General features: G+C 51.5%; 1 protein-coding gene across 1 annotated transcript in view; it reads left to right on the forward strand.

Moving 5' to 3' along the window:
• The first annotated feature begins 237 nt into the window (after positions 1-237).
• SCD5 (stearoyl-CoA desaturase 5) overlaps positions 238-12,532 on the forward strand; it is a 165,664-nt gene continuing 153,369 nt past the window's right edge. Inside the window, exon 1 of the mRNA XM_061145694.1 lies at positions 238-756. Coding sequence (XP_061001677.1) covers positions 510-756 — 247 coding nt within the window. The 5' untranslated portion in view covers positions 238-509. The remainder of the gene's footprint in view (positions 757-12,532) is intronic.

Raw genomic sequence — 12,532 nt, forward strand, 5'->3', positions numbered from 1 at the left:
CTGCCCACTGCCCTGCGGACCGCCCCGTCCGGCCCCGGGGAGCCCGGGCAGCCGAGGCCGAGGGGGCGCCTTTCTCTTTAAGAGCCGCACGGGCGACCCTGATTGGCTGTAGCTATGCAGGTCTTTCTTCCCCGCTCCCTCCGAGCAGTCCCTCCCCCGCCGCGCTCCGCGCTCTTTCCACACCCCCTCCCCTCCCCCGGCGCCCCCTCCCGCCCCGCGCGCTCGCCCCCTCTTCCTCGGCGCCGCCGAGTTCTCCGGCAGCCGAGCGGGTGATGCGCCAGCAACAGATGCCGGGCGCCAAGATTGGCATCCTTAGGCCACGCTGAACGCCTGAAGAAGCGAGAAGGAAGCAGAGAAGGGCCGGGAAGGCGGGGACTGGAGGTGCCGGAGATCCCCCCCACCCAATCCCCTCAAAAAAAGGCAGAAGCCGCCGCCCCCACCGGAGAGCTCCGCGCCCCGGAGATCGCCGGCTCGCTGCCGCTGCCGCGGGCGCCCAGGTCTCCCCAGCCATGCCAGGCCCGGCCGTGGACGCGGAGAAGGTCCCCTTCCGCAGCGCCAAGGAGGAGATCCGTGCGGGGGTCGGGGTCGAGGGCTCGGAGGGCGGCGGCGGCGGCGGCGGCCCGGAGAGGCCGGGCGCGCGCGGGCACCGGCAGGACATCGTCTGGAGGAACGTCTTCCTGATGAGCCTGCTCCACTTGGCGGCCGTGTACTCCCTGGTGCTCATTCCCAAAGCCCAGCCGCTCACTCTGCTCTGGGGTGAGTAGTCCCGCCCGCGCCCCCCTGCGCCCCCGGGCACCGAGGCGCGGCGAGGCCGGCGGCGCCGGGGCGCGCGAGATCGCGGGTCGCCGCTGGCTGCGGGCGGTGCGGAGCTCCCGCGGCTCTCGGTTCGCCTTCTCTCCTGCTCCCCCCACCTCCTTCCCCCGCCCCCAGGCCTGTAGTTGTCCGGCCTTTGGGACGGGAAGGTATTTCTATCCAGGTATTTTCAACTTCTGCCCCCTCCGCTGTCTCCTTGAGTAGGCGCCCTTGGCGACCCCTGGATGGAGAGCGAGAGGGACTCGGCGTCCTGCGGCGCCGGCGCCGTGCGCAGAGGCGCGCGAAGGGGGATGCCAAGCCCGGGCTCCAGGGCGGGGAGACCAACGCGGTGACTGTGTAGCCCCTGCGCGTCCCAGGGGCGTTCCCGTCGGCCGCCTTGCAGCGTCTCAGCCTCCTCCGTGGGCCACGGACCTTGAGGCCGAGTGAAGGACTAGAAAGGGAGTTGTAGCGGGGGGTGGAGAGACCACCCGCACCGGTTCAGCGTTGATTTTCGCGCTGGAGGTGGAAGAGGCCAGTTCCCTTCCTGCCCCTGTAAGGCCCCCGTCCCTGCTCCCTCCGGGATCTCATGTGCCCTGTTGCAGTTTTCCGGTCCCAGAAGTTTGTCGGCTAGCTCTGGCCCAGCACAAAGCTCCAAGGTGGCTGTGTAGACCCCTCCAGGCCTGTCCCCTTCTGACCAGGTGCCAGTCTGTCACCGCACCTGTAGCGCTCCCTCGCGCCACCCACTTTCCTAGCACCCCACCCCTGCCAGCATGGGGGGGAACCCCGGAGCCCAATTCCCCTCCAGTCCGCCCCCACCCCCAGCTCCTGGGGGCCGGGAGACAGGGTCGGGGGGGGTGCTTCAGAGCCTGCCCCGCATGACTCCGATGGCTGACTCAAAACCACTTCCAAACCCCCTGCCCCAGTAACTGGTTTTGGCCTCAGTCATTGTAATGGCTACCTTAGCCGGGACAAAAAGGTGCCGGGGGGCTTTGCTGTCCTGGGCTGGGAATCTGGCGAAGTAATCCAAAAAGCCCTTTAAGATCTGTCCGAGATGGGCAAGGAACGGGGCCGGGGGGCGGGAGGGCGTGGGGTGGTGTGCAGGAGAAACACAACCGCCTTTTATTTCCAGAGGGGAAGAGGAAGGAAAAAAATCTGAAGACCTCTTTTGGCAAAGCTTCCGACTTGGCATAGTGCCAGCTCCAAGTGCCTGGGTTCAGAACGGGGCCACTCTGTTTTAAGCTGTCCCTTGAAACTCTGCAGGCTCTGCTCTTGGAAGCAGACTGTTCCAGAAGATGGGTGCCTTTTGGGGAGGGTGCGTGGCTGAGCAGAGTTGAGGAATGTTGGGAGGGGCGGGGGTCTTTGGGAATCTGTGAAGTCTTTGAAAGTCCCCTGAAAGCTTTGAGTAACCTCTCCCAACATCAGTACACTTCCTCAATTCAGTGTCCTTTTCTCCATCTTTTTTGTTATGTATTGGTTTCCTCCTCCTGTCTTCTTTCTACCTTTACCTCTAGATGATTAGATCGTAAGATGCTCAGCCATTGCTTCCTGGACACACTCCCTCCACCAGCCAACCAAAGCTCTTATTGCCCTGTATCCCCTAGAACAGCTCCCTCTGCACCCCACCCCCACCCCCACCCCCCAGTCCAAAGACTGTGCCTTTGGACTTCAGAGCCCTCCTGGCTCCAGGGAATTAGAGCTTAGTCTTAATAGCTGCAGTGTCCGAGAAAGCTCAGGGAGAAGTGAGCACTTAAAATATTGTCTTACATGCCCGGAGCTCCACAGGCCCACAGACTCCACCCGTTACAGCCACTCACCCCCTGGTTTTGGCCTCCCACCAGGAGCCACAAGGACAAGGCCTCCTCTCCAGCTTCGCCAAGTCACCTCTGCCCTTTCCCGGCCACTCATGGTGGTGGAGACAGAATCTTTGTTCTGAAAGACCTTGGCTGGAAGATAGTATCCTGGCCCCAGACTCCTCCGGCTCCCTGGAGAAGTCAACACACTGCAGGAATCTGGGATTCACTTGATGGGTGATGCTGCCAGGCCCATCCTTCTGCCTCCCTGCAGAGTCTTCTGCTTTAGCTACTTTTCATCAGTTCCATTCTTGATTCTCTCCCCACCGAGCTTCATGGCCCTTCCCACCCCTGCTCCCTCCCCCCACCCCCCAAAAAAGGGCAGACAATGGTGGATGTTGTAGCTTCAAGATCCAAACTTGTGACTTAGAAACATTCCAAATAAGTGAATGTTATCTGATGGATATCTTGTGAGAGAAGAAGTGAGGGAGAGAGACAGCCAAGATCGGTATGCTGATGGTCTCCTGGAGGCCTGTTGATCAGGATTATTTTTGTTGAAAACCCCCGTGCCTTGAGCTACAGATTTCTCCCCACTGGATGCCTTTTCCATCCTCACTCCCACTGGCTCTGTCTAGTGTTAGGGCTGAGCTTATGCACCAGTGGGTTGTTCATCCACTTCAGGGACCTGGGTTGTCAAGGCAATAAGGCTTAGCCAGCCCATCCATTGCTTGCCACCCTCCACCCCAGGTATGGTTGCCCTGGAAACAGGAGGCATCCATGCAGTGTACCCAGCAAAGGATGTGTTAGGTGTGCAGTGTGCGGAGAGTAATTTGCTTGGCGGTGAAATGTCATCCATGAAAGATCTCATCAAGTTGTTCAGTCCAAACCTCCTCCACTGCCTCATCCCCCACCTTTTTATGACTCTCCTTGGGGCCAGAGCAAGTTGTTTACTCTCCTTATCCTTGCAGTTTTCTGAGTGGGCAGGCTGTCAGAATGGAACAGTCTTGGTGCCCACAAGTCCTAAGGGATGAGTTTTTGAGTTTCAAGGACAGAATGTGAACTCCAGTTGGAGGAAAAATCTTTACCTGAAGGTTCAAGCTCACAAATGGGCCTGCTTTGAGGATTTTTGACCAAAGGGGCAGTTAGTTCATGCCCTGACTCCCAAGATGAATAGAATAAGGGAGTGAGGAGCAGCAGTCATGATTCAAGGCCAAAGTCCTAGTGATTTTTCCCACCAAGCTTTGCCCTGTGTCTAGGCATTCTGGCCATTGGTTTCCAGAAACAGGAGGAACTTTTCTGGTTTCCCTTGAAATGTCATTCGAGTCCCCTGAATATGCCTTGGTGACATCATGACCACCTCAATCAGAGGATCAGGCATGCGAAACAAGTCACCTGCCCTGCTCCTTTCCATCTTGCGGTTATTGTTGTTCAGTCGCTAAGTCGTGTCCAACTCTTTGCGACCCCATGGACTGCAGCACTCCAGGCTCCTCTGTCCTCCACCGTCTCCCAGAGTTTGCTTAAGTTTATGTCCATTGAGTCAGTGATGCCATCCAGCCATCTCATCCTCTGCTGCCCCCTTCTCCTTCTGCACTCAATTTTTCCCAGCATCAGGGTCTTTTCCAATGAGTTGGCTCTTTGCATCAGGTGGCCAAAGTATTGGAACTTCAGCTTGCGCATCAGTCCTTCCAATGAATATTCGGGGTTGATTTCCTTTAGGATTGACTGGTTTGATCTCCTTGCAGTCTATGGGACTCTCAAGAGTCTTCACAAAAACAAAACAAAACAAAACAAAACAAAAAAACAAACAAAAAAAAGAGTCTTCACCAGGATCACAATTTGAAAGCATCAATTCTTCAGCTCTCAGCCTTCCATCTTTCCCCAGGCTGAATGTGTCCATTGCTGAAGTAGATAGAGGATTCACTGGTGCTCTTTTGGTTCCTGAAACCCAGCTTATGGGAGGAAGCTGAGACATGGCAGAGGTGGATAAGGTAGTCTGGCAGGAGCTTGGGTCAGGAGAGGCAGGGGTTTGGAACCTGCTGGTCCACTAGTCAAATTCTGTCCAATCCTGTGAGCTGCCCAGAAAATAGCTGTGAGCTATTTTCTGTCAGGCATTGGGTAGCCTGAATCCACACCTTCGATGGTCCTAACGTCTTTGTTGAGTTGCTTCTTTTTCTGTCAAATCCCTAATATTGTTGAGGAGCTCCAAGAATGCATGGCCATGGACTTCTGTTTCACCTCCGGGTTTTCTAGGGTGAGCACGGCTCAAAAGAGAAACAGCTCTGAATGTGAATCCCTGCTCTCCTACTTGTTCACCAGCTGCATAGCCTGATGGGACAAATGAACATCTCCAGACCTCAACTTTCTCACCTGTAAAATGGATAATCGGTACTTCTTGCTCATGAGGTTGTGAAAACTAAATTCGATAATAGGTGTAAATTACTTGGCACAGTGCCTGACCCTTGGCTGATGTCCAGTAACTGTTAGCTGCCCTTATTATTCCTGGTCCTGATACTGGCTTTTTTTTCTTTAGTAGAAGGAAAAAAGGCCCTCTTGCAACACAATCAGTTCTACAAAGCTGGCATACAATGTGGCTTCGTTGCCTCTTGCATGGAAAAGATTGCTTTGGTTTGGGAAACAAGGGTTCTTTCTCAACGTGTCCAAAGAGAAATGAACACAAATAGCCCTGTTCCTCCTCCCTCCCCCAGTCCCTTCTCTTTCATCCTCTCTTCCTCCATTTTCCTCTAAAAGGTCACTGTTTTGTAAATAAGTATCTTTTTGTTCAGCTGGACAACTCACCTGGTCTCTAGTGTTTTCTTTGGGGCTTTTTGAGCTGAGCCAATCGCTGTAAAAACAGGGCTTAATCATTTCTCTAAATGTCTTAGGTTCTCAGTGTTGAATTTTTCCCGCATTTGTCTTCTTGAGTCATCTTTAAAAAAAAAACAAAACTTTAATGCTCAGACTACTAAAAAAACTGAAAAACATCAAGGAAACTTCCCTTTAAAGTCTGTAATTCCCAGCCCATTGTTGCAACTCTTCCATTTTTAATAATGGGGCAAGCACTAAGGGCCGCGCCCCAGGCTGGGTGGAGCACAGAGAAACCCGGGAGAATGGGGTGTGCTTTTTACTGGCTTCATAGTCTCAACAAGTATAAATATAGGTTGAGATTAACATTATTAACTCAGTTCTTTTTTTCTTCTAAAACTGGTCAAGGTCACTGCCAACTGCACTGTGATCGTAAAATGTGAAGTCCTTCTGCAGAGTAGGAACCAGGGCTGAGATCCCAGCCTCGCCTCTTAGTTCAGCTTCAGCCAAGTCTCTTTCCAGTGTGTGAGCCTTGGGTTCCTGGTCTCTGAAACAGGGATGATAATACTGAGCTGGAAGTTCCTTTAAGCATTAGGCCAAATGTCAAAGTGGAGCCGCAGGGTAGACAGTTCTGTCTATTGCGCCTAACCCCCCACGGTGGGGGCGGCATCAGGGAACTCACAGGGCTTCAGTGTTTGTCTGTCTGGGACCTGGAGTTCTTCTGGCTCCAATATAATGCACAATGTTTAAATCCAAATAAAACATCACGACCTTTCCTGTATAACATTTAGTTCTCATCTTGTCCTGACTTGTGTATTGTAGAAAATTATAATAATTGCTTTAAAAAGCCAGTGATAAATTTACAGAAGGGTGACATAATGTGAAAGTGTTAGTCACTCAGTCTTGTCTGACTCTTTGTGACTGTGTGGACTGTTGCCCACCAGGCTCCTCTGTCCATGAAATTCTCCAGGCAAGAATACTGGTGTGGGTAGCCATTCCCTTCTCCTGGGGATCTTCCCAACTCAGGGGTTGAACCTGGGGCTCCTGCATTGCAGGCAGATTATTTACCTCCTGAGCCACCAGAAATTTTATAAAAAGCACCATTATCTTTGGCCAGCATATTTCTTGTTGAGCAACTATTTTGATGTCCTGTCTTCTTTGGTATGCAGTCTCCCCATCCCTCTGCTGTGACGTGTCCCGTTTCTGTGGAAGCGGCACCACCGTGGGGTTGAGAGTATGGGCGTTGGACTCTGAGGGTCTAAGTTCAAAGCCTAGACCCCCAGGTATGGTCTTGGGCAGATCAATCTCCCTCTCTAGCTTAGGCATCCCTAGTTGCCCAGTGAGAATGACAGCTCAGCCAGCATCAGTTCACAGCTGGAGTGAAATGAAACAAGACAGTGAAGAACTTGACCCTTGCTACTTCCCTTCACTCCTTTCCTTCCTGCAGCTCCTCCTTGGCTGGAACAAGTCCTAGCCGCCACACCACCGCCCCCCCCCACCCCCGGTTGTCAGATAGCCCTGGTCATGGATAAAGCATGGTTTCTGACTTCATTTACCCTGGCAATGGGTTGGTGGCTACTGAAGCAGGGATCTGTTCTCCCTTGTAAAGAGAGCCTCACAGTTCCACACGCAGTCATGTACTCATTTACCCACGAATTCATTCATTTTTCCCCATTTCAACTATTGTCAAAACATCAGAATCACTTGGATGTCCTTTACAGTATTCAGAAGGCTGGGCCCCTACCTGAACTTACTGAATTGGAATCTCTAGGAGGGAGGCCCTGACTATTTTATTATTATTATTTTAAGGCATTCGGGTGTTTCTGAGGCACAGCTGGTGCATTTAATTCCCTGCTCCATATTCTGTTACACTTATTATCACCCATGACTTGCCAGGCATCCGTGCCATCCCTCTCTGACTTCATGGCTCTTCAGGCCAGTTGGGGAGACAGAGAGGGGAGAACCGCCAGGGCAGCCTTAGCTGCAGAGCACCAGCCTGGAGGAGTCAGGGGGGTGCCCTAGACGAGGGGGACTTCACAGGGGGCTCAGTGGTAAAGAACCCACCTGCCAGTGCAGGAGATGCAGGTTCGATCCCTGGAGAAAGAACTGGCAACCCACTCCGGTATACTTGCCTGGGTAATCCCATGGACAGAGGAGCCTGGCGGGCTCCAGTCCATGGAGTTGCAAAAGAGCTGGACACAACTTAGCGACTAAACACCACCAAGAGGAGGAGGTGGCTGAACTGAGCCTGGCTGGAGACCCCGGCTGGGGGGTTCTGGTGAGATGGCATTGTAGGCACAGGACAGAGGTCCCCAGGGGAGAGAGAAGAGCCGGGGCAGGGCCAGTCCAGGACCTGAAGACTCAGCGAGGTTGAAAGTGATCGGGGCCCAGATCCAGGGCGGGCAGTCAGTAGGACCTGCGGGACTGGGAGGAGGTCGGGCTTGTGGAGCGGCTGCCCTTCATCCTCTAATTGTCTCTCACCTCTGCTCGCCCATCACACACACCGGTGGTTCTGAGCACATAGTTTCTAGACCAGACACATGCTGGTGGGATGAGTGAGCCTGAGGGTTTTCAGGAAAGACCCTGGGGCAGACACCTTAGAGTGAGTGTGCAGTGGGGCTGGGTGCCTCCCTCTCAGGCTGGCCAGAGTTCTGGGAGAGCTAGGAATAATGTCTCAGCTGGCCCTTTGATCTCACAGACTCGGGGGCGTTGTCCCAGGACTAGATTACTAATGTGCCCCCAAGGGTATAATAGCGCTGGCTTACCAGACCCAGGGCGCTCTTCTCTTGTGCTTGTCTGTGCTCTTTGCTCTTTTTCTCAAAGGTACAGGTGTGTGTGGGGTTCATCTGACTTCCCTTCCTCCCTGGAACCTGAGTTTAAACAGCTAGTTCTCACTATCCTTCCTACGTCCTGCCCCCCGTTTTTGCAGCCTACTGTTAGAGGCTGATGCTTACATGCTGAGTCCTTTCGGTCATATTCTTTGCATCCCTAAGGACTGTAGCCCACCAGGCTCCTTGTCCATGGGATTCTCCAGGCAAGACTACTGGAGTGAGTTGCCGTGCTCTCCTCCAGGGGAATCTTCCCAACCCAGGGATCCAACCCGCATCTCTTGTCGCCTGCATTGGCAGGCAGGTTCTTTACCACTAGTGCCAGCTGGGAAGCCAGTTAGAGGCTGAAGGGTTCTGCAAGTCCCAGCAGGCTGTAGACCACCAACCAGTAGCACATCAGCTGGGAGCTTGTTAGAAAGACAGACTGTCAGACCCCATCCCCGACCTATTGAGTCAATACCTGCCTTTTGATAAGGCCTCCGGGTGACCCATCTGGGTTGAACTTAGAGAAAACACTCCCTCAAGTTGGGTCACAGGCTGATGGGTCAGAGAAACTGGACACAAGTGGGATTTGTCCACCCTTTCGTCGTCCTTCTAATGGCCTCTTCCCCTTGGTGTCCCCTCCTCCCCTCCTGCCTCCTTGTAGCTTATTTTAGAACATGTCGGGATCCTGCCTCTCTTGCCAGCAAAAGGCTGTTGCTAAAATCTTTCAGCAGGCAGCCGTGATGTTTAATTCATGGGCTAGAAAATTATTTTTATTTTCATGAGTAGAGCTAGGGAAAAATAACAGGGAGGCTCAGTGCATGGCCCTTGGGAACTCAGCTTGTCTCTTTAACAGATGAACTGGTAAAGGTGAGGAGGCCTGGGGAGAGGGCTGCCTTCCACAAAGGATGCTTTTGGCTGCAAGTAGCACAAAACTCAGTGTGCCGTAAAAGACAAGGAGAATTTCTAATGTCACAGAGAAGTAATCCTAAGGTAGGGCACTTGTGGAATGACTCAGAAGTGACATCAAAGAGCAGATTTCACTTCTGCCGTGGTGGTCCTGTGGAATTTAGTTTTCCACGTGGTTGCAAAATGGCTGCCAGATTTCCAGCAGTTACAACGATGTCCTACAGAAAAAGAGAGAGACTCCCCCTTCCTGAAGTTTCACCAGAGAAACTCTCTCCTGGTTGTCTCACAGCTGTTGTCTCCTCAGGATCATCAGCAGGACTGGGTCCCAAGTCCCTTGTTAAGCCACCATTGGCAAGGGATTCAAGCTAATCAGGGTTGGCCTCTGAGCCACGTGCCACATGAGGTGGGGTTTAAGAACCAATCAAAACCCAGGCTCTGGGGGAAGGGAGAGAAGGGCCTGGCTGCTGGGACAGCCAACACCTCTGCTCCAGGGCCTGCCTTCCCTCCCTCTCCTGACCTTCCCTCACTGGTGTCACCTCCATTCCATGGGAAGGCCCTGGATTCATGTTTTACGTGCCCTTCCCTTCTGCTGCCTAGTGGTTTGGCTTGTCCCCACGCCTGCTGTCATCACAGTGAGTTGTCAATGTCTGTCTTTTCCATGAGGCTCTGAGCTCTTTCCTGGCATATCTGCCTCCCCAGGACCCAACACATGGCCTCTGCTTCATATACATGGTGCTGGAAGAGTGGATGAAGGAAGAGTTGAATGAATGAGTTTGATATCTGTGTGGCCATTTTTAAAAAATTGGAATACAGTTGCCTTACAATGTTGTTGTTAATTTTGGCTGTACAACGAAGTGACTCAGCTACATGTATACATATATCCCCTCCCTCTTGGATCTCCTTCCCACCCCCACCTCCCCTATCCCACCCCTCTACATCAGCGCAGAGCGCAGAGCTGAACTCCCTGTGCCGTTCCGCAGGTTCCCACTAGCTGTCTCTTGTACACACAGCAGTGTGTATATGTCAGTCCAATCTCCGGATTCATCCCACCCTCTCCTTCCCCCGGGCGTCCCTTGAGGCTCGGCTGGAAAAGAATCCGCCTGCAGTGTGGGAGACCTAGATTCAATTCCTGGGCTGGGAAGATCCCCTGGAGAAGGGAAAGGCTACCCACTCCAGTATTCCGGCCTGGATAATTCCATGGACTGCATAGTCCATGGGGCTGCAAAGATTTGGACACACGACTGAGTGACTTTCACTTTCTCCTTCCCCTACCATGTCCACATGTCCATTTTCTACATCTATTCCTGTCCTGAAAATAGGTTCATCTGTACCATTTTTCTAGATTTGTGTGGCCTTTCTAAGGAAAGTTTTCATTTTGTCCCAACTTTAGAAGTGTTGTTTTTTTTTTTTTTCCTCCTGTAAGAGAAAGTTCCATGTGATTTCGGAGGATGGACTGGGGAGAGAGAAGTCATTCTCAGGGCCCCCAGGATTCTGCGTGTCCACCCGGGAGTCACCCAGACTTCAGGAAGAGCTTGCAGAATTATCTATCACTCTTCTGGGGTTTTTATGGGGTAAAACGGGGCTGGGAAAGGTTGCTCTGGGCACAGGAATTTGTTAAATGCCTTGTGGGAAAACGAGATTAAGAAGAAAAAGATGGACAGTGAGTGACTTAGAATGTGTTCTTCCCCAGAGTTTTCCATGGTGACACACTTTCCCCAGATCAATGAGTGGTTTTCTTGGCTGATCCTTGTCTTCATCTTTCAGGTGATCCTTGTCTTCATCTTTCAGGTGATGCAGTGATGTAAGATGTCAGTGATGGCATCACGGCCAGATTTCTGTCCCATGTCACCTTACCCAGCAAATACTTTTTATGTGCACAAACAAGCTAGAAATGAAGCATCAGTTACTTTGGAGGAAAGGGCTAACTCTGTGATCAGGGAAACAAAACAGTAGCTTTTGTCTAGAGAGTATGGCAAAGTGCATTTTAAAGATGAGACATGGGGGAAATGTGTCAAGCAGGTGGTAGTGAAACTGCTGTGTAAACCTTTGAGTCAAAGGCTGCATGCAGGGTGCCGAGTTAAGGTCAACGCTTAATCATCTCTAGGTGGTTGCTGGGTGGCTTGTTAGGAGCAGGTCATTACTTACCATACACGTAGGTGACATTGATGTGGTCATTAAGGTCTTTGGGGATTGTAGAAGTATCCTGAGGTTGCCTTTGAAATGGGAAAAAAAAAAAAAAATCAAATAGCAGTGGACTCAGAAATGAAGAGGTATAAGAATAGTGTTTAGAACTCAGGTTTAAAATAGTTTTATTTCTGTATCTCTGTCTGTTGTATGAATACCGTCATGCACTCACAATTTGACTCTCATGGTGTGACTTCTTTTAATTTTTAAAAAGAATGTTTATTTGGCTGTGCCAGGTCTTCGTTGTGGCGTGTGGGATCTAGTTCCCTGATCAGAGATCAAACCCAGGCCCCCTACATTGGGAGCTTGGAGTCTTAACCACTCGACCACTGGGGAAGTCCTTGCCTGTATTGGTTTTAGCCTGGTTCCCTAAAGAGACTATGATTGTAAATGCAATCTGTGACCTAAATGAGCAAGGCCATCTCACAAAGCATCCTTCACCTTATCATCATAAAGCATTTATCAAGCAAGCAATTAATTCCCTATAGTCTTGAGTCAGGCGCTACGTTAAAAAAAGAGAGAGCTAGTCTCTCAGTCAGTTCAGTCGCTCAGTGGTGTCCGACTCTTTGCAACCCCACGGACTGCAGCACACCAGGCCTCCCTGTCCATCACCAACTCCCGGACCCTACTCAAACTCATGTCCATTGAGTCGGCGATGCCATCCAACCATCTCATCCTCTGTTGTCCCCTTCTTCTTCTCTTTCCCAGCATCAGGGTCTTTTCCAATGAGTCAGCTCTTCACATCAGGTGGCCAGAGTATTGGAATTTCAGTTTCAGTGTCAGTCCTTCCAATGAATATTCAGGACTGATCTCCTTTAGGATGGACTGGTTGGATCTCCTTGCAGTCCAAGGGACTCTCAAGAGTCTTCTCCAACACCACAGTTCAAAAGCATCAATTCTTCGGTGCTCAGCTTTCTTTATAGTCCAACTCTCACATCCATGCATGACTAATGAAAAAACCATAGCTTTGACTAGACGGACCTTTGTTGGTAAAGTAGTGTCTGTGCTTTTTAATATGCTGTCTAGGTTGGTCATAGCTTTTCTTCCAAGGAGCAAGTGTCTTTTAATTTCATGGTTGCAGTCACCATCTGCAGTGATTTTGGAGCCCCCCAAAAATAAAGTCTCTCACTGTTTCCATTGTTTCCCATCTATTTGCCATGAAGTGATGGGACCAGATGCCATGATCTTAGTTTTCTGAATGTTTAATTTTAAGCCAACTTTTTCAGTTTCCTCTTTCATTTTATC

Source organism: Dama dama, chromosome 6 (genome assembly GCF_033118175.1).
Source record: "Dama dama isolate Ldn47 chromosome 6, ASM3311817v1, whole genome shotgun sequence".
NCBI lineage: Eukaryota > Metazoa > Chordata > Mammalia > Artiodactyla > Cervidae > Dama > Dama dama.